This window comes from Phalacrocorax carbo, chromosome 8 (assembly GCF_963921805.1).
Source record: "Phalacrocorax carbo chromosome 8, bPhaCar2.1, whole genome shotgun sequence".
NCBI lineage: Eukaryota > Metazoa > Chordata > Aves > Suliformes > Phalacrocoracidae > Phalacrocorax > Phalacrocorax carbo.
This window is the reverse complement of record NC_087520.1, coordinates 3,585,649-3,608,092: the sequence shown is the minus strand read 5'-3', so window position 1 is coordinate 3,608,092 and position 22,444 is coordinate 3,585,649. Positions and strand designations below refer to the sequence as shown.

The 22,444-nt window shown below is 42.7% G+C and overlaps 1 protein-coding gene across 1 annotated transcript; it reads left to right on the top strand.

The window, feature by feature from the left end:
• The first annotated feature begins 48 nt into the window (after positions 1–48).
• Positions 49–17,298, top strand: PPP2CA (protein phosphatase 2 catalytic subunit alpha). Its single transcript, XM_064458317.1, has 7 exons — positions 49–353; positions 12,994–13,203; positions 13,734–13,907; positions 14,106–14,195; positions 14,723–14,884; positions 15,666–15,784; positions 16,561–17,298. The coding sequence occupies exons 1-7, from the start codon at positions 252–254 to the stop codon at positions 16,631–16,633; spliced, it is 930 nt and encodes a 309-aa protein (XP_064314387.1). The 5' UTR covers positions 49–251; the 3' UTR covers positions 16,634–17,298.
• The last annotated feature ends 5,146 nt before the right edge of the window (positions 17,299–22,444 follow it).

Genomic DNA, 22,444 nt, shown 5'->3' with positions numbered 1-22,444 from the left:
AGCTGAGGTGGTGACGTCAGGAGCGGCGGCCATTACACGGTCTGGTGCGAGGGAGCGGGCGGCAGAGCTGCAGCAGCCCAGCGCGCCCCGCTGACTGACCGACCCGCAGCGTTCCGCGTCCTCCGCCCGTCCCGTCCCGTCGCGTCGCGGCCGCTGCCGTTGGGAGCGCGGATCGCGGGGGGGGCCTCTGGGGCGGTGGTGCGGCAGCAGCCGGCGAGGAGGAGGAGGAGGAGGAGGGGGAGAGGAGCGGGATGGAGGAGAAGGTCTTCACCAAGGAGCTCGACCAGTGGGTGGAGCAGCTCAACGAGTGCAAGCAGCTCTCTGAGGGGCAGGTGAAGAGCCTCTGCGAGAAGGTGAGGGGCGGCGGGGGCGGCTGGCGGGAGGTGGTGCGCGGTGCAGGGAGCCCGTGGGGCCCGGGCGGCCTCTCGGCGGGAAGGCGGGGAAGGTGCTGCCGGGTGGGGGAGGCGCCTCTCCGGCGGCGGGTGAGGCGGCGGGGTCCGGGGGAAGGGGCGGCGGGGCGAGCGGGCTGGTGGGCCGGGATCTTTGGGGCGCTCGGCGGGGCGGACTCGCGGCTGGGCCGCCGGCGGGGGAAGAGGGCCGGGGAACCGGGCTGAGCCGTGGCCCCTCGGCGGGCGGATCCGCGCCCCCTCTCGCTGCTGCATGGGAGCCTGGCTCCGCCTCCCGCCTTTTCATCGCCTCCTAAAATGGCGCCGCTGCCGGGATTCTCCGGAGAGACCCCCGAGCGCGGCCGCCATCCCGGGCGCGGCGGGACGGACCGGCCGGCGCTGCACCGGCTTCGGCCCTTCCGCTTCCTCGGGCCCCGCTGGGCGGCGGCGGGTGAGGAGAGCCGTACGGGCCGGCCGTCGGTCTGGCCGGCCGTCGGTCTGGCCGGCCGTCGGTCTGGCCGGCCGTCGGTCTGGCCGGCCGTCGGTCTGGCCGGCCGTCGGTCTGGCCGGCCGTCGGTCTGGCCGGCCGTCGGTCTGGCCGGCCGTCGGTCTGGCCGGCCGTCGGTCTGGCCGGCCGTCGGTCGCGGAGGGTTGCGCCTGAATCGATGCAATGTACCGTCATGATATGGTTAAAATCTTAAAGCAGTTCCAAAAGTGTAAGTTGTTACAATGAAGATAAAAGCTGATGGTAAACAGTTGAAAATTACACGGGGTAAAGAGCTCCTGCTTGAATGTAACAGCTTTGATTTATTTTTTTTTCCCTGATATCAATAAACCCAGATGCATTTATAACTAATTGAAGGGTAGATTAGCTTTGGGACTGGGACTTTGGTTTCTCTGAAAAAGATTCTGGGTTTCATGAAATTCACAGAATAGACGGTTGAGATCGCATACAGCTATTCATTTTTATGGTCATGAGTTGAAAATGTTGAGACTTAGATGTTAGAGCACTGTGTTGACTGAAGCTTTTATAGTTTAGAAAGGGTTTTAAATCAGCCCGGGATAGATTGTCTTTTAGAAATTCAAGATAAAAATTTGTTCGGGTAGCATCCAGCTGCATTTTCCAATTGGATTCTAATTGTGGATGTAACTTAATAACGGAACAGGCTTTTTTTGGTTGCTGAATGTTTTATGTATTCCTACATTTCTAGATTGAAGGAAGTAATATTTGTGGACTGTTTGGGAACTAGAAATTAAGATATATGGGAGATTACTGATGTACTGGGTTCTAAAGAAGGCTGCCTACCTGCCACGAGAAGTAATTAGAATGTTTTAAATTTGGCATCATGCCTTCAAATACTACAGCATGTTGTTTTGGAAGCAAATTGTTTCCAGAGCACTGTCTATGAACTTGCGGTGTTTTTGGCTAGACGAGTTCCTGCTTGAATCCAAATCTTAGTTGACTAGCATTCTAGCTGCTTGAAATTGTTACCATTTGATAGAGTTTATATATTTTAAGTGACATTGCAAACAAGTGGAGATGTCACTGCCTGACTGTTTTTCATGTGTGCGTCTAATGACAGCAGTCCAGCTTCCTCCTTGTATTGCTTTGCTGGAGAGGCGAGTGTTCCACTTGCCATCATTTATAAACTGATGCTGGTACAGCGTACTGAACACTGTGCGAGTGGGTGTGCTTTTAAGGTAACTTGCAGGAGTGTGAGGAACATACAAAAAGCTGTCAGTTTACTGGGGGTTTTGGATAGGTGAGGAGTAGGCATGCCATTAGAAATTCCTTGTGGAAGATACTGTAGTCCCAGCCATCATTGTTGCGCAAGATGACACCTTCATTTTTTCCCAGTGAAGAATGGAAATGAGCTGTGTTTTTGGATAAATGCATAATGCTGGTCACCGAAGTAATGGTGGGTAAAAGGAAAGGTTACAGAAAGTTGTGCATCTGACTGCTGTGTTTTGAGATGAGAGACCACAAGAATATGTGAGAGAAGTCTACCTGAAAAATACCATTTACCAGTAACCTCTTTGCCTCAAGCTGGGAGGGTGTGAGCCAGCTCCAGACCAAAGGTAGTATTTCTCTGGGTAGCATGATACTGCGCTTGAGCTGAAATTCCCCATCTCTAACTGGTTTGCAGTCGGCCCTTTGCCGAATACAGCCACATGGCTGTTTTGTTAAGGAAAAATAATTTGTTGCTGGTAACTACAGGTGGATTTACTGGGACTTCCTGCTAAGAGTAGTTAAGTTTCTACATGGTTGCTGATGCAAGGAATTGGAAGTAGGCCCCCGAAGACAGAGTCTTCCATCATCATCTCTGCCCCCTCGACTAGGAAGCCGTGTTTGTGAAAGCAGGGCATTAGTTGAAATCTGTGCCCTCCTTCCAAGGGAAAGCATTGGCTTTAACCTTTTCCCATGCTTCTAGCACTGACTCTCAGAAACTTTGCTGAGTTTGCTTCATGTATTCATTGTCTTAAGTAGTTTTGTGGATGTAATCGCACCCAAAGGTTATGTTTTTCCATAAACAGCTTAATGTGTTAAGGAGAATGTCAAATATAGCTACTGTTTCAAGGGACAGATAAAGACCCTACTAGGTATAAACTGTCATTGTTCACCACATTGAATTGTAGCTAGGGCTAGTTAAAATAAACAAACAAATTAAAAAACTTTGTGAGGGCTTTTTTCCGCAGAAAACTATTTGATTGGATCATCTTCCTGACTGGTATTTCTTGATCTGCTGGGACTTCATGTGTGCAGACTGGTGCCTGTCTAATAAGAATAAGCCTAAGGGCTCTCTTCTATTTCAGTATTGATATCTAAAGGACATAACAACTATTTACAGACGTAATTATTCGAGTGTGGCCATCTGTGCATCCCAGTTACTTTCTTAGTGCCTCTTACCTTGTGCTTTTTTATCTGGGTGATGGTGGTAACTGGGAAGAAATGTCTTCCAAGTCTGGGAATAATTTGTAACCATGAATAATACATAATACTTTTACTGGTGATTTGAAAAAATATGAACCTCTGAGTGGCAGTTAAGTTATTCTAGGCTTAATATGTGCTATGTGTTTTATAGTATACATCATTTGTGTGACCAATTGTGCGTGCTTTGCTTAAGGATTTGGTAAGTGTAAGTTTTGAAGAAGCGTACAAAATGTACACCAAATAGTCACTGTTATGTATCCACAGCATTTGTCCTGTTAACATTGAATTGTTTATTGACTGCTGTCCATGAACAGAGGAGAAAGGAAGTTCTTTATTGCCAGGTGAGGGGTTTTCCACTGGCCATTTTGAATGAAAGGATGCTGTTTTGGAGTGCTGTTCTTTTCCATACTTTGAGCGTAGAGAGAAGTGGTCTTGTCTCTTCATTGTGGTGTATAAGTGCCCTTTATCACAGGAGATGGGGGTGTGGTATGTTGCTCGGGAAGGTGGGATGACAGTCTAAAATGCACAAAGGAATGAGTTGAATTTGTGGACAGAGTCTCCATTGGTTATTTCAGAAGGTATCTAGTGCAGGTGGAGGGAGAGATGTCGGAGTCTCTCCCCTGGAAATACCGGTCTGTAATTAAGTGGGTTTGAACATAGCATCCAGTTTTCAGAAAAAGAAGACAATGTGGTCATATATGCTGTTTAGAGTGTTCAAGGTTCTCTTCCATGTGCTTGAATTATTAGTAAAGTATGTCTGAATAGACAGTGCTGCTATCCACCATTTTTTAAACTAGAGTGAAGGGCTGATACTGGTAAAGGCATTCAGGAAACCTTAATTTGATCTTTGTCTCCTGCAGCTTTTGATCTGTAACAATGATCTTGCTTACATTTGCTTTTTGATTTGTCACCAGAGCTAATTTTCATAGCATAAATATGTTTCTGGGCCATACTGTTCTCTGGAACGTACCTTGTTAATGGTATATTCTTCATATGTTTTTTTCCTGTTGCAGAACTTCCACCTTTGTTTAACACCAGATCTTCCAAGTTAAATTTTCTGAGACTGATTGCAGATGAGAACTAACCAAACATGCATGTACCCACTGCAGCTGTGTGAGCTCCTTGAACTCATTCAGCTTAAGTTAAGTGCCTTAGTTCTGGGAGGGCAGTATGGTACTGATGAAGCCTGCTTTTGGGTCATTGGGTCAAACCCCCGTGCAATCAAAGCTCAGTTTCTCTAATGCATAGGACTGGCAAGTTTTGTGAATCTCACTCCTGTGTTTTAAGCAGTTACTGAGACATCTGTCCTGCTTTTTCAGACAGAGAGAGGCACGTGTTCCCTTCTGCCTCCTCTGCTGTCGGGGAGCTACCTTAGCTGGTTATTTTTGCCCAGAAGTGAATGTTTTAAATTGTCCCCGGCCTCATTTGTAAGTGGTTTTCCATTAGCTAGCTTTTGCATTCCCCTATCTTTACAGGTAACCGTCTCATAGAACTATTCTTCAAACTAGGATGATTGTAAGAATGAATGTTCCTGTATGAACTTGCTGTGAATCAACTGAAAAACTTGCCCCAGCAGAATTCCCAGTGAGAGTTTCCATGCGGTGGGCTGTGTATTGGATAAGTTCTGTGTCCCTCCATCCCTACCCTGGCAGAAGGAGAACGTGGATCTGGAAGGCATGACATTTTAGTTCCTCCTTGCTACTGCATTGGCTTCTGGATTCACTAACAAAGAAACCCTTAAACTACTGCTGGTGGTGGGAGGGCCCCTCTTGGGTAGTTTCAGGGGCTGTGGGACACCAGGAGATTGTTTAGCACTCCTTTGCTCCCGCTTTCTTGAACATAGAGGGATCAAGCTGTTGATGGGCGCATATAGTTATACCTTCCATTTCTGAAGAGTTACAGGTGTACTGTGAAAAGCTTTTTGTGACATTTTAATAACTGTGTTTTAGATTGTTCTGGAACACTTCCCAAAAAAGATCCTTTCAGTCTCAGTGTTCTGTGGGTTGTAGGTTTTTGGTGTTTGGTGGTTGTTTTTTTTTGTGTTTTTTTTTTTTTTTTTTTTTTTTGTGATGGTTGTTAATGTAAAATGGAAATCGTCTCTTTACACAGAAGGCATTTGAAAAGTCAACCGTGCCAGCCTTCTCACCTATTCCTGATTATACTTACAACATTCTGATGTACATATGAGAATTCAGTCTTGTATGTGCAAATTCTTATAGCAGCAGCTTTCTATGTTTTTCTAGGAAATTCTGTAAAATTGAGTTGTACTGTCAGTTAGGTGTTGTTTTGTTTGTTTATTTACAACATTAGTTGTGATGAAATAAGGAAAGATTTCTGTGTTATTTTAGAAGCTATTTTGGGCATAGCGTAAGATAACAGAAGTAAGCTCTCATAAGTCAGAGCAACTTCCTACTTGATTTCTCCCAGTTCAAGGCTCAGGACATGGATAAGGACAGAGATCAATGTGCTCATCCAAATCTACCTGCGGTGAGGCTGTTGCCTCCTCAGATCTGATGACAGTGCTGCTCTGTGATTGCTCCCTAGCCATTCTCAGTTAGTCATCTGGGTTGCCTTAAACAGTATAATAGCCTAACCTGTCTGGTTGTGTCTGGCATGAGTTAAGGAGGCCTTGTACAAAAGGCTGCATCAAAAAGGAGTAGTGGTTGCATTTCCATCCTTGCTTAGGGACCCTTAAACGCTACACCTATATTCAGTAACACAGTTGTTGCCCTCGGTTCCTCTTCTTTAGATAGTATGTGAAGCTGGAAAAACAGTTTATTCCTGGCTAAAGAATAAATACTGGAGCTCAATTGCTCAGTAGTCAGGCCTCCAATATTTCTGCTGGGTGTACTGAAAATACCTTCCAATATAGGTGTTACATGCTTGCTAGGTGGTTTTGAAGTACGCTTCTTGAGTTGAGACACACGTGCCTACCCCATCCTCTGACTGGTATCCTGACCAAACCTTTACAATGACTGTGCCCAGCTGTGGTTGGAGTAAGCTGAGCAAGAGAGTTGAAAACCTTTTGAGTTTATTACATGAAGCTGGACTTATGGATATCCCAAACTAGGCACAACTAGTTTGGGAATAGCTTTAGTCTCTCTTTTTTTTTTTTAACAACTTGAATGATACACAGTGACTACAGCTTGTTCTACAGGTGGCACTGAAGACTGTCTCTGTGTTAAGTGGTCAGCATTGTGCTACTGTTGCTGCGTTTCTTGGAACGCCCATGTAGGGAGGAAGGCGTCTGGATTTCCTGAGCTATTTGGCCTCCTATGTTTTTTTAAAAAGATATCTCTAGACTTTAATTTCTTTTAATTCAAAGTTAAAGACATCAAGATCTTCTGTATGATGCACAATAATGACATTGAGCCCTTTCAGAGGAGCCCCTTCCTGTCCTTTTTCCATCTGGTCTTGTCAACTACTGAAACTTAAATAGCAGTTCCCCTTTCCCTCTCCCAGATCTGCAAAGAACACTCCTTTGAGTTACGCTGAGTATGTAGGACTGCTAATGATTTTTCCAAATCAAAGTGTTGAGGGGATTATCAAGGCTGCAAGTGTTGTCAGTCATTGCTTTGTAATTCGAAGTAATAGAGGGTTATTTGGCAAAATTTTACTGCCTGTCTGCTTTCTTGGTAGAGCTGCTAGAATTTACAGGAGGAAAAGGAAGGTGGTTGTCCTGTTTAATCTTATATGCAGTACTGGCATTGGGATTGATCTCTTGGTTGGCTAACAGCTTGTGTTAACTGGACTCTTACAAAACAGGAGTTCCTAAAAGAGTAAGGGAGCGGTTGTTGCTGCATTGCAGAGCAGTGAAGAAGGGTGCTTCGCTGTGTGTTGTGAAATGCAAAGCTGATTGGATTTCATGCTTTTTTGGTTAGTTAATTCCCTGTTCTTGTTCACTGACAAATAGTCATTGATACCTAAGCTACTAAACTTTGATTTTGTGCACTTTGAATTAAATTAAAAATTTTGAGTTGATGATTTGTTTCTATTTGCCCTATCCCAAGAAAATGAAAGGCTACAAATGTAGTGACCATGTCATGACACGTGTTAGCAGGAGCGCACTGTGACTCTTTGACCAGGCATGCCTTGTTCTCCTTTGAGTTCTAAACCTTCAGTATTGCTGGTAGTGAAAGAGATTAGAAACAGAGGTGTAGGCACTAGTCACAAAACCAGAGAGAAAGCAGATGGGTTATCTTCTGTTTCAGTCCTGGGAAAAGAGTATTTTGCTGCTGTCCTTCTTCTGTGTGGATGGAAATCCTGGTTTTACTTACTCTGGAATACTAAATAATTCAATGTCACTGGGGAGCTTTGTATTTTAATTTTGTTCCTACTTAACACATTCACATTGAACTCCTTAGTGGATTCCAAAGTTCGGCATAAATCAGTTTCCCATTTGTGTCATATGTAGTCTAACTGCTGTTGTACCTTCTTCACACAAGGGGGATGTTGGAGACCTCATTTCTCTAGTTTTGTTTCAAATGTCAGACAGTGAATGGAAATACCTTTGGCTCTAAAAGCTGTGAGCCCACCTTTTCTCTGAACATGTTCTCTTCCCTCTGCAAGTAAGGGGAGGGGGAAACCCTTAAACTGAAGGAAACAAATGTATTCACTCTGTGCAAGACTTGCTGACTGTAATGGGTGACTTTGCTTGGAACTGGAATCTCTTCCAGGCCACAGCGTTTGGCCAGCTAAAACCAGTATTCATCCCAATTAGCTGATCATTGTGCCTTTAGTCACATCCTGTGCATCGTGACGACAGGAAATTATGGGTGTGGTTGAAGACTTCGATCTCATCAAAATATCTTTATGGTAACTACAAATGCCTATTTTTTTTTTCCTTGGTTACGGTGGATGCTTGTCAACACACATGCTTTACCAGACAGCATGGTGGGTTGCAGGTGTGAATTCTGGTCTGCCGAGAATAACACATTACCATCTGCACCCATGACTTTGGAGCTATGTTGTCTAATTAAAATAATGGTTGTATTTCCTTTACTGAGTTAGGGCTAATCTTTTGATACGTGCCTTATAGCACTGGCTTGCTGCTATGCAGCAGTTGCAAGCATTGTTCTACAGTTCTGCAAAGGCACAGTAAAGCTTACGGCATTTTTTTCCCCACTGTGCCCCAGAGCTTTTCAGGGTAGGTATTTGGTTTGAGCTGTCAGAGCTCCTTCTAGAGTGTAGGGATCTAAGAAGGGGTAGGAGTAATTGAGAAATAACTGATATGTTCTGGAAACAAAAAGGAACTTGGCTACAGGTGAATTCAGAGGATTTTTCAGAAGTGGGCTGCTTGAAAGGAATTCTCTGAGGCAAGGTGGTTGATATACTCAGCTCATGAGGGAAACTCACTTATCCTCAGTGTAGAGTGAGTTGAGTGGATGGATTTTAGCCTTTATGGCACTTGACTCTGAGCCTTAACCTATGGCATATATAGGATAAAAATACATGCAGGGAATAGGGGTAATAGGAGATACCACTGCGTCTCATTAAATACAATTGTGAATAACTGAAAATCATATGGTAGTAGCTTTAATGGTCGTACAGGTTTTTTAATTCTTATCCCTGACTGTTCATTGTAAAATGCAGTTTACGCTTGGATCTTGCATTGCCTTAAAACAATTGAAACTGATATTTGTATTTTAAGTGTTTTGCATAAAAGATGTGCTTTGTAAACAAAGGCAACAAAACAGTGCTTTACTGTTTGCCTGGTTGTTTAGAAGATGCGTAGTGGTCCAGGAATGTTTTAATTCTTAAATACTAGGTTGTATTTTTAAACAGTACTGCTTGGCTTTACAATAAAGTGAAAATGTGCTGTTTTCTTCTGTGTTCAAACCAATATTGGTTTTATTTCTGGGGATCGTACAAGTTGCCTCTTTCCAGAAAAATGGCTGAGTAAGCCAATATTTCAGATATCAAGTAGGAATTATTTCCATTCACTATGACTAAGCTGAAGTGTATTTGATATGTGCTTATTGTTTGAACTTTGAGATCACTTTAAGTAAAATACGTGACTTTCCACCTTGGTAATTGTTGTTTAAGACAGCGTTTTACCTAGTTCTTCTTATGCAACTGTGTCTTATAGCTACATGTTTTTTCTGCATCAGATTTTATTGGCGCATGGCTGTAAAATTAGCGTTTATCAATTTGAAATAACGTGTTCTTCTCAGTCTTGATTTGTATCTGTTTGTATTTGGTTTTGAAATCAGTGTGTAGTGCTGAAAAAATATTTAAGCTGGTTTGGAGGTAGGGTCTTATAACTGTGATGTAGTATGCTGCTGACATCAAGTTTTTGCCTAAGTTTATTCACCTTTTTTAAATTGTAGGATACCATCACAAGTTAAACTTCCTGTGGCGTGGGGTATGTAGAGGGTTGAAGGCATACAGAAGTTCAGGGCTGTCTTAATATTAAGAATTGCGAGGAACCGAAAAAAGACTGAGACATAAAAGCACTAATAAGAGTTCAGGAAAAATCTGTTTCAGAATTGCGTAACTCTTTATCCTAGTGATAGGCAACGAAACCTGGATGTTTCAAAATGCTGATGTCAAAACACTGCAGCAGTATTGCACTATTACCCTCTTGGCAATAGGTCACTGGGTTTTTGAAGTACGAGGACTCAGGTGTGTCTGTCTCTCTTCCCTATTTCTCCCTCGTCCGGTGCTTTGTCCAAGGACTGCCCTGGCCTGTGTTGAAGGCTGCTGAAATGCTCTGCTGCTTCCTCGCCCCGAGGAAGCGCAGGAGGGCTGCGGGTGGGAGGCTGAGTGTGCTGGGGTGGATGGGTGGGAATGGACAGGGAGGGAGTTGCGTGGTGTGGCTGAGCAAGTAGCATCACGGTGGATCTTGGGGAAGGGATCAATAAAGAGGGAGTGGAACCAGACGAGGCTGCACAGGGAGGCGTGTGCTCTACTACAAAATCAGGGTCCCAGATACTTCAGTAATATTAGTGATAGCTTAACTTTTGTGAAACTCGAATTGTGACATTGTAATATTGCATGTAGTGTTGTCTTACCAGCTTGTGTTTTTGTTATGTTACAGTATATTAAAACAAGTTTTGCTTTAACCTTTTATAGGAATTAATTTAATGTGGAAATTTTGGGGATGGTCGATGGTCTGCCTGTTGGTGGCTTGTTTTCAGGGTGTGGGTCTCCTCCACTTTCAATTCTGCTGAAACTCCTTTGTAAAGGCAGGTCGACTGCTGAAGCACTTCAGTATATGCCGCTGTTAATACTATGGGACATGATAAGACTGTAAATAGGCTGAGCAGTTCATGAGGCAGTATTTCATGAAACTAGTTTCAGAACGTGGAAATACTGAAATCACTGCATCAGCATTCCTTCACTGCAGGATTTAGATAGAGATTGCTGTTTTGCAAGTTGACCTGGAACAGTCTTTTTCTATCAGAGTAGCTGTCTGACTTTTATCTGCGTGTTTGGTCATATGCATATCTGAGTGATTTAATATTTCAAGAACTGAGAAAGCAGCAACTCCATTGCTAAGAACAATGTCGTTTTAGCCTCGATCAGCATAAATGTTGCCTACCTTTGATGAAAAATGAATGCTGCATTCTTTGTGCAATGATTCCAGTGTGTTAAGAAAATAAGGCGGTAGAAAACATTCTAAATTGAAGTGTAGGGTTTTTATATTGAAGCGCTAGAAGTATCTGCAACATTCTCTGTCAAAAGGAGAATTAAGATGGCTAATGCTTCTGAGTGTAACAGTGTATTAGAAGAGGTTAAGGCTGTTAAAACACCTTCAAAACATCCGGTGAGTGTCACTGCATTAAAATGAACTTAAGTCAGGCTATCTTAAAATAAATCTACACTTTTAGCATCCACCACAAGCCAGCAATGACCTATCTTTAGTACTAGGCACGGCATGAGTGGAAACTGTCATATGAGATTGACTTTTGATGTAAATATGCCTGCAGAGTGATTTAACTCTGCCGCTCATGCGGTAATATCTAAAAGCTCTATGCAGGGTGCCTAACCCTGACTGCATTTTTGCATTTCTTTCCAGTGTTGAATAAAATGTTGAATTTCATGCATCTCCATCATTAAACTATGTGTTGCTGGTGCTTTTCTTATTTGGAAGGGGTGACCGTGGTGGCGAGCCTGGACGATATGCCGGAACAGTGAGACCGCTTTTGGGGTTGGTGGGGGGGTGTCAGTCACTGTCCAGCTAATAGCTTCGTGAGTAGGGTGGAAACTTGGACACGATGGCATGTTTCTTAATAGCTTGGCTTGTGCCAATATCCAGTATTTAAGGTACTGTTTAGATTTTAAGTTCAGATATTTCTTTCCTAACCTTTTTAAATCTAATGCTCTTCAGATTACGATGAATTTTTTTCTATCATCTCAAAATACTTCTTTGCTTAGCAGAACCCCCCCAAAATAAGTATGCTTCTTTAGTTGTCAGGTTTGGTAAAGTTAAGAAAAGTGACCCTAAAATGAATGTGGTGTTGCTCTTCCATCTGCCTCTTACTGGCATATGCTTCAGAATATTTTGGATTCAGCATGGCCCACGCAGAGGTGGTATTTGGTGCTGTTTCTGCGAGTCTTGTACACATGTTGGGATATAAAACAGAATATAGTTTTTTAGATATTCACTTGTCATTCTGGTAATGAGTTAAAGAAGGGATCCTTCCTGAATAGGAACACTGGCGCTTGAAAGGCATGGAAATCTTTGTAGATGGTAACTTGTAAACTTGTTACTATTTATATTTCTAATCCTCTTGATTTAGAAAATTATTGTGGCATGTGTTTGGTGACTTCTGAGAACAGACTGTAACAACTGGCGGTGTGATGGTACGATTAAGGAATTCTTGCATTATTTCAAAACTACCTTTCGGATGCTATATTTAGCTTGTGCGTCTTGATACAAATTGCCTTTGTCTGTAGCTCTTATGTACACAATTCTGTGGAAAAAATGGTGATGTCAAAGATGTTCCCCTACTTTGGTTTATAAAGACACAACTCTGTTACTCATGTGTACTTAATCACAAAACTTGTCCAGAAAGCTGGTGCAGGTGAACCTCCTGCTCTGCAGTTGCAGGTACTGCTGGGTGTTAGTTATGTTCTCACTTCTGCTTCGTGTAGGACTCTGCCTTTGCATTCCAAGATGTGTGTACAGATGGGTGGCAAACTGTCTTCTGAAGCAGGATGTCTGAAGTATAGAACTCAGGGAGTGTTTGCTGGTTGGTACAGCTGTGTTCACCTCCCCCGGGGAGAGTCACGATTTTGGCCATGTCTGAGTTCAGGCTTTTGGAGGGCTTGAGATAAGACATTGGCATGATTTTTGATTAAATTTTTCCAAATACTCATGGACTTCCTCAGTTCTAGCAGTGATGATCATTGGTTTATGCTTCATGGAACTATTTTGGTAGAAAGTCTGAGGTTTGTGGTGGTTTTTTTTTTCTTGTTTTGTTTTTTTTTCTTCCCTCCTTGAAGAGGGGAAAAAAATCCCACCACAACAAAATTCTGCTACTAATACAGGGTTAAAGCAAAATTTTCTTTTAAGTAAAGATAAACTCTTATCCCAGGTGCTGCAGACAAGGAAGGGACAAGAGTTGATAAAGAGGGCGGGTGGTAGGGAGCTGGAGGTGGTAGAGCATACTTTGAATAAAATGACTGTTCATAGACAAACTCACAATTTCTGTGTGTTTTGTTTTACAGGCTAAAGAAATTTTGACAAAAGAATCTAACGTACAAGAAGTGCGATGTCCAGTCACAGTCTGTGGAGATGTCCACGGACAATTTCACGACCTCATGGAACTTTTCAGAATTGGAGGCAAATCACCAGACACAAACTATTTGTTTATGGGGGACTATGTTGACAGAGGCTATTATTCAGTCGAAACAGTCACATTGCTTGTAGCTCTTAAGGTAATTTTTCTTCTCAGCTGTACAGTTTTCTGTAAAACATATATAATTACTATCCCGACTATGCTTGATATCGTTTACGATTTGCACTATGGTGGTTTTATAGGTACCAAACCTGAAATGTTGGCTTAGTTTTCTAAGGTACTTCTCGGGGTGGGGGGCAGGGGAGAGGAATGTTCAGGTGCAAGCAAGCCTGAACTTTTTCTAAAATGAGTGCTGTATTTATTTTTCACTTTCCCAAGATTACCAAGTGGCAACCTTTAAGAATTTGCTTGGAGAGATCAGCTTAATGCACAGGTGTAGTGAAGTCCACTAGTAACGATGAACAAAATCTGTAATTAATTTCAAAACTATTTGGCAGCTGAAGATTTGAATGAATTGGAACCTTTTCTCAAAGGTTATAATTGAATCTTCATCTTAAAAAGGGTTTGGTTTTTATTGCTTTATTGACATGTGACGGGGGTGAGGGGTGCAAATTCTGTTTTTTGGGACGTACGTATTTTGGTGCCTCTAAAGTAAACTGTTATGTTTAGGTCCGTTACCGTGAACGTATCACAATTCTTCGAGGGAACCATGAAAGCAGGCAAATCACACAAGTATATGGTTTCTATGATGAATGTTTAAGAAAATATGGAAATGCAAATGTTTGGAAATACTTTACAGACCTTTTTGATTACCTGCCTCTAACTGCCTTGGTGGATGGCCAGGTACGTTGAAATTTTACAAAGTCAGACATTACTGGTTGTAAAGGGAGCTATTAACACTGTATTCTGTCAGCTCTCAGCTTTAAAGGAATCCCTTGCAGACTTTCTCCTAATCTTTTACACTAAACAATTTTTATTGCACTGATATAATTAATGTAAATGAATGAGAGAAACTTCACGTATTAATCTTAACTCTTCCAGATTTTCTGTCTACATGGTGGCCTCTCTCCATCGATAGATACGCTGGATCACATCAGAGCACTTGATCGCTTGCAGGAAGTTCCCCATGAGGTACTGAAAAGTAACTTTCTAAGCTCTTGGTAGGGTTCATGATTCAGCATATATTGGGTATTTACACAGGCTGAAAATGAAATTGAAACCAACTTAGCAATATGGAAGTGCCTGTCTTCCTGTTCTAGTTTTTTAAAGGAAGAGTGACTGGCATGTTCTTGCCTAAAGAAAGAAATGTTTTAGTGTGCCCGTAATCAAAACGGGTACCACTTAATGATCGCGGAGGTAAGAACTATGATGAAAATTCTTCATTCAGATTAATTTTTTGATAGTATTTCAAGTGATAACTGCACTAGCTGTTGTAGTTGATAGGCAGTTTTCTTTTTTTTTAAGCCTTAAAGAGATGCCGCAACAAGTTGTGCAGGGGTGGGGGTGTGCATGTGTGTAGATTTTTTTATTTTTTTTTTTTTTGTGGGGTCACCATTTCTGAAACATACAGTCATAAGGAAAAGCCCTCTAAGATCATCAGGTCCAACCGTCAACCTGACACTCCCGTGCCTCCTAAAACTCTTCTACATCTCTTCCAGGGTCCAATGTGTGACTTGCTATGGTCAGATCCAGATGATCGTGGTGGCTGGGGAATTTCTCCTCGAGGTGCAGGTTATACATTTGGACAGGATATTTCAGAAACCTTTAACCATGCTAATGGCCTTACGTTGGTTTCAAGAGCTCATCAGTTGGTAATGGAGGTAAGCAGGGTGGCCTGTGCGTTTAAACTCCTGATTGCATAGTTGGTGCATTAATACCGTACTCTGTGTGTCAGAGATGTGCGTGTGCTGCTGTGAGAACTGATGATCCAGCTGGGAGCCTTCCAGAAACTCTATTTTGACAGTATTCCTGTGCTACCAAAGGAATATCTCAGTTTGAGAGTGGAGTAACCTTTATTTCAGCCTTTCTTCTGAAAACTTACAGTAACCTCCCAAAACAGACTTCAGTAGTAGATGTGGTATTGCATTTCTGTGTAGATAAAAAAAGTCCTTAAACATAAATGCTGAGTCCCTTGATAAGAAAATGCACACAGATCTGTGTGTCTTGTTTTCCTTTTTAGCTTGGATGTGTGGTTTTGTTCTTAGTCTCTAATTGTGCCTGGCAGGTAAGACTTTTAAATGTATGTCTGGATTCTGGTTTTGGTTCTGGCAGACAAAGATCCAGAATAGATTTTGTGCTTCAGAAGTACTGTCTTAGTTTTTTAATGCTAATGCAATGGAAAATTTTTGCTGATTAATTTTTTTAAATAAGTTTAGCTCATGGTCACTAGTGAGAGGCAACATAGGAAGGCCAAAATTCCTTTTTACCCTTTTTCTCTCAAAAGGACAAAGATATAGTCTTAATATTTTTTCAAAATTACACCACGAATGCCACTTAGGGTTTTGTGTGTTAAAAATCCAGTTTAATAATAAGATGTTTATATGGTGTATAACAAATGAACTTGGCCATCCTAATTTTTTTTTGTTTTTTTTCCCTCTCCAGGGTTATAACTGGTGCCATGATCGGAACGTAGTAACAATTTTCAGTGCTCCAAATTATTGTTACCGTTGTGGCAACCAGGCTGCAATTATGGAACTTGATGATACTCTAAAATACTCCTTGTAAGTATGTTTAAAAGTGAGATTTACATTGCTCATGATTTTAAGGTAGTTGCTGTAGCAAGATATCACCTAATTATTGTGTTATGGTATGGTTTTTCCCCGTATGCTTTTTGGGAGGTGAAGCGAATGTGGAATTGTTGGGTTAGTTGCATCTAAAGTCGTTGAGTCAAATATCAGGAACAGTTCTTGTTGATGTCTTGTCTGTCACATTACAGTGAGGCTCCTCGTTCTTGTTTTGTATAACTGGAGTTTAATGAAGTATCGTAGAGGGATGTGATTTGAGACTAGCACTCTGTCACGTCTGAGGTAATGCTTTCCTAGCAGTCCAGGGCAAGAGCCTTCTGTTATTTTTGAATTCTTCACATGTTAGGATGTCGGCTTTTTAAATGAGGTTTCTAACTAACTACTCCAGAAGCAACTTTACTACTCAACGAGGCAAAAGCATTGTGGAAATTGCCCCGTTTGACAGTTACCGGAGACTTGAACTTTCTAAACCTATGCTAATGTTCCAGCAATTTGTGAGTCTTCAAGCTAGGATTCCTTTCTCTCCAGTCGACAGTAGCAATTGTAAGAGGAGTTTAAAACATGGGGATTATAAATACATACTAATAGAAGGAGTGGAGGAAGTGGAACACTTGTTCTAGAAGACTTTAATTAGTTGAAAAAACTTGAAAAGATGTAGCTGTGTTAAGATCACTGCTGCTGTAATTCACATATAAAGCATACCTGAATGTAAACTGAACTCTCACGGTTTCATTAATATCTGTGCTTTTCAGTTTGCAGTTTGATCCAGCACCACGTAGAGGTGAACCGCATGTTACTCGTCGCACCCCAGACTACTTCCTGTAAAGAGATTTTAGACCTGTACAGTATTGCCATATGTTGACCTAAAGAAAATGGGAAGAGCAACAGTAACTCCAAAGTGTCAGAAAAATATTTAACATTCAAACTTGTTTTCACATGGACCAAAAGACGTGCCATATTCAAATACAAAGCCTCTTGTCGTCAACAACTGTGACCACTTTAGAATGAACCAGTTCATTGCATGCTGAAGCAACATTGTTGGTCAAGAAACCAGTTTCTGGCATAGCGCTATTTGTAGTTACTTTTGCTTTCTCTGAGAGACTGCAAATAATAAGATGTAGACATTAACACCTCGTGAATACATTTAACTTTCCATTTAGCTATAGCTTTATTCAGCATGACTGTAGATAAGGGTAGCAGCAAACAATCATTGAAGCTTAAAGAACATTTTTGAAATAAGTACCAAGGCCTCATATTTGTTCTGAAACTGTTTGTTCGTTTTATTTTCAGGGAATACTGTTTAATTTAATTGTATTGATTTTTTTTTTGTCTGCACTCAGTTCCCTTTTCCACTCTTTGCCCTACCATATTGTCCCTTGTAATTGTCCAAGAATAGTGAATTACTTTGAACAGAACTGTTTTTTTTCTGTAAAACAATGTTACTGCAGGACAGAGCTGCAGAGTTTTTCATAATAAACTTGTGAACTAAGTATGGAAAAATGTCAAATCCTAATTGCATCTCAGGTCAACTGTGGTTTAATAAACTAGTATGTAGCTGGATGGGTTTTATAAACTTGCATAGAAATTTCCACCAGAAGTCGCTAAAACTGAGGTGATTTGGAGTGTGCTGGAAAACCCTGACCCGGGGAGGTGCCTGGTCATTGATGTCATGCAGCTGAGAACGAGGCTCGCTTATTACTGCCATGTTGCTCTCATTCCCTCTCGGTGCTCTACTGAAATATTCAAAGATGGAAGATTATAGGGTAACTTAATTGAGCGTGGCTTTTTTTAAAGTGTACGTCTAAATTTGAGTCATTTACAATGTAGGTGCTAATACGTATGATCGTTTTCTGAAAAACTAAGAATAAAACCAGTTTTCTAAATATTAAAGGAAACAACTTGAAATTTAGTACTATGTGTATTGCCCAAGTTTCCCTTCTGAAAAATAGCGGTATGTGTTTTATGTTACTTTCAGAGAAGTTATTTCCTTTCTACTAATTTGTTTCAGAATCTCAATCCCGATTATTTTGTTGAAAACAGAAATGTAAATTTTACACCTTCTTAAGGCTTGTGCTTGAAACTTAACGGGCATATCTTAAAAAGACGTACCCGGCTGTTGTTTTAGTGTCTTAATATTCATATTGTTTAAGAGACTTCAAATTCCTTGGGCACAAGGTAGACTCGGCTCTGCGACAACACAGAGGGTATTTTTGTGTGTGCGCTACACTACTGGCTTCTAAAGGGAGAGTACGGAAATTTTGCAGAGGTCCGACTTACCTGCAGGCCTAGTCCTAGACACTTTTTGGGGCTTTTCTTGCTTTTCTGCTGGAAGACTGTAGTGAGGTTACTAGCGATAGAACGAGAGGAAACGGCTTCAAGCTGCATCAGGGGAGGTTTAGATTGGATATTAGGAAAAATTTCTTCACTGAGAGCGATCAGGCCCTGGCACAGGCTGCCCAGAGAGGTGGGGGAGTCACCGTCCCTGGGGGTATTTAAAAAACATGTAGACGTGGCACTTTAGGGCATGGCTCAGGAGGCCTGGGGCTGTTGGGTTGGCCGTTGGACTTAATGATCCTGGGGGTCTTTTCCAACCTTAATGATTTTATGATTACCTCATCCCTTTTCTGAAAGGCTTAAGTGGTTGGTTTTTTTTCTTCAGCAAAAACTGGGACTTGTCCTGTAGGTTGGTTTCCAAATGGTTTCTGGAGAGCGCTCAGTCTTCTGCAGTTTGATCTCTTAGAGGAAGAAGCGCATACTAAAAATAAGTGCATCTCAAGTGTCTTTTTTTAGTATATCGGCAACTTTTGCTTTGATCACTTAAAGAAAAAACCCTTTGCTGTAGAGAGCACTTCACTTTAAATGCCTTTCGCTTGCCATTCTCTAAATGTTTTTGTAGATGGGACTCTGTGCCTTAATTGACACCGTTCCTGCAGGAGCAATGACTTTGACCTATTTTCTGGTTTCCCTGTTACTTTAATTGGCGTGACTCATCTCCCGCTCTGGGGGGGAGGAGGCAGCTCATTTGCTCGGTTTCTGTACACAAATGCAAGCAGCTGTTAGTAAAGGCGATGGGAAATGTTGAAAGTCACTCCAGTTCTTGCACTTTCCCCCATAATTAAGCTGTGACTGGCCATTTGATTTCATCGAGAGACTATCCCATTGCGAACAAATGTTACTGTGATGGAGAATGGCCACCAGCAATACTGAGCAGCTGAAAGCATGTTTGGAAGATTCTAAGGGGAGAAAGAAAACTTTGAGTAGAAAAAAATTACTGTCTGATGTATTGGTAGCTGGTTGATTAAAGTTCACCTGAGCAAAACTTCCTTTGGACTGTGACGATGCTGGCTGCAGAGAGGTGAGCGTAACTGGGGGTTGTACTTGTTTCAGAGATCGGCGTTGATGTTTCCTCCACTACAAAGACTGGTAAATTCCATGAAACAGGAAGTAGGAGTAGCTGGAAATCCCATATTGTGGTATTCAGTAATATGTTTTTAAGCAGGGTAGTTAAACCCAGCGGTTAGTGAGGAAGGCTAATGTTGGGACTTGACTTGTCAGACGGCAGTCACGAATGAAACTTGATGCTTTTCTACGAACCACTTTAAGAACTTCCCTTCTTTTTCTTCTGTTTCTCAGAATTTGGGTAGTCGGTAGAATCCTGTTGTCGTTGGACAGATGGGGGAGTGTTGAGCTTTCCGCATTGCATTTTATTTAAGCCACACTTACTGATGTCCTGTCCTTTGGCCATTTATCTGAATTTGTGTATCAGACTGGGGTGTTACCACCTTTCATTTGTGGAGGCCTGCCCTTCTGAACTGAGGGGTCGTTAGGTCAAAGCCAGGCCATGTCACACTCCTACACAGGAAAACATTCCGTGACATTGTTTTTGAAAGGAAAAATGAGATGGAGTTGGAGCGTATGCTTTTGCCAGGTTTTTTTCCCCTTCACGCTCTTCCTACCCCTTTCCCCTGCCTGTTCCGATGCTGTGCTCTCTGCCCCGCTCCCACAGCCCCCTCTGCCCATCGCCTCCAGGCCAGCGCTCCCCGACGGCTCCGCTGGCCCGGCGTCCCCCTTCCGCAGAGCCCCGGCAAAGGGGCGGGGGTGGTGCCTGTCTGGGTGGATGCTTTCTCCAAGGTAAATCAGCGCGTGTGTTCCTCGGCTTTGCTCGTGTCAGATTGTTTCCAGCTGCTGACGTGTGTGTACGCATTCAGTCTCCTTTCTGCGAGTGCTCGGGCAGTGTTACCTTGTTTAGATTTTCTGACAATACCCTGGAAGGACACTTGATGCATGGGCGAGTGAAGACACACAGAGCCAGTTCCCCTGTCCTTCCCCCTGTGTTTGGATGATAACAGTAAACTCTGCCTTGGGGGAAAAGGCGGCGAGTGTACGTGTTGCTGGTGAAAGCTGTGACATTTCATCCGCCTCTATTTCATTCTGGTTAGTATCAGAAGTCCATCTGGAAATGTCAGTAGAGAAAAGACCTCTGAGAGTTACCAGCACCTGCTGATCCATGTTTCTGTGTTCCACGTAAGGGATTTATTTTTCCTTTTTTGTATTAGTAAACACTGAAAGTAATTTTCATAAAGTATTTGTGCGTTAAGAGCCTGGGACAAAGTCTTTGCCCTGGCAGTTTAGAAATTCAGCCTGACTCTTAAAGGCAAAGGATTTCCTCATGTACAATTCAAACCCAAAACTTACGCAAGTGCTAGGTCTATTTTGGGCCTCTTTTCGTAGTTCAATAAACACATCCCTCTGTTTTTCCCCCCCCTCACCCCTTCATTTCCTCCGTAATCCTGGAGCGCAGTTCCTGCTGTTGGAGGAGCTGGGACCCAAGGGGCAGGAGGGGGCTGAAGGATAAATGCACTTGTCCGTTCTGGAAAAAAGATCTGTAAGGAGAGGCAAGCGTGATCACGATTTTGAATTTCAAATTAAATGCTGCTCCAAATTCAATTAATTGAAGGTGTGGCTCCACTTTCACCACTTCCTTGGGCAGCTCTCACACACTCATTTATCGCTTACTCTAATTGCTGCTTTTTTTTATTTGTATGGTGAGCACTTGGGGACACTCAAGACGTGCTTTTGCGTAGGTTAAAGGAACGTTTTTTGAGGTCTCATAGAATGCGTCGGGTGCCTTCTGCCTGCTGTGGCGATCGCAACATGGAGTATTAGTTCTCTGCAAGTTCCGGGAGAAGGTTGGAAACAGGTAAAGTGTTAACAGAAATGTCTCGGTACCCGTGGATATGCTAAAAAAGCCCTGCAGAGTAAGCATTCATGAGTCAGCCTACTGTGGTTTTTAAAAAAAAGTTATTTTGGTGCTCTAATTCATTTGGCTGTGCTCCTTTTGGATGAGAATAAAGGCAAGCTGCTCTCTTGAGCAAGGGACCAGAGTTCCTTGGCGCATATACAGGAAAAAAAGGCTGAAACAACACTTTTGGTTTTAAATTAAGCAGAGCTGCGTGTTTCAGCCTTTTAAAACCTGTGCTGTGGCTTAAAAGCTTTATTCTTGAAGATGGGCTGAACTGCAGCTCCTGATCTCTTAATTACTCTATGGTGAACAGAACTGCTTTTGGATGAAGATTAAACTGATTGCTGCTAGGGTATAAAACATTAATCACTAACAGTACCTAAATGTTATATATACATAATTAGCCGGCATATGGGAAACACGAAACCAGGTTAGACGAAATAACTTTCAGAGTAGGAGGGCACTGTAGCACTGGGGCAGGCTAACTAGCGAGGCTGCAGAATGTCTAGTCTTGGAAGTTTTCAGGACTGGGCTAGAAAAAAGCCGGCGTTGAGCTGGCACTGGCGCTGGCGCCGCTTCGAGGAGAGCGACGTCCCTTCCGGACGATGTTTCTGTGTTTAAAACGGCACCTTACTGGGTTACGGGACGCGAGACGGGATCGGCGGTTATCTTGTCGGCCCGTTCCTCAGACTGCTGTGAAGCTGTCGAGACTTTGGTTGTGGTTTGCAAAACATCAGCTGGAAATTATTGGGGGGTGGACGTGTTCCGGTAGCTTCCAGCCAGCATCGGGTCGGTTTTGCCTACCTTGCCGACGGCTGCGTCGTGCCAGGCCACGCAGCCCCAGGACTGGTGGTGGAGGAGGAGCGGCGTGGTATGGGGCGAGCATCCCAGATGAAATGCCTCTGATGGGAAGGCTGCCCATTTTGCAGGTGCTTGTATCATTGCATAGGGTTGTATGAACCAAAGTAAACCTTTGCTATTTGGTTCTTGTGTTGACTTCTGTATACATCTTCCTCATCAGATTCCATACCCCCCCCCCTACTTTTTTTTGGAGGGGTTAGGGTTTTTTCCTAATTTTTATTAAATATATAAACTGTCTTATGGATTATGCATTTAAAAACCAAGTGTCAGAGAAGTGTCCTGTTTAAACTGATAATTGCACGGTCGATTGGGCTGAGAGGCTTTAGCCCAGCTCCCAACTGCCTTTATTTTTCAGGAGTTTTAAAAAAACACCCGCCACCACCCTGCCTGATGGTAAAACTTTCTGTGAAAACCCCTTCTTTATCATAGCTATCAGTGCAAGAGTGGTCAGTGGCCGCTGCTCCCTTCTGCCTCCTTATTTTATCAAGAAAAAGACAGGGCCCTGGAGGAGCCTTGCCTGAGAGGATCCTTGG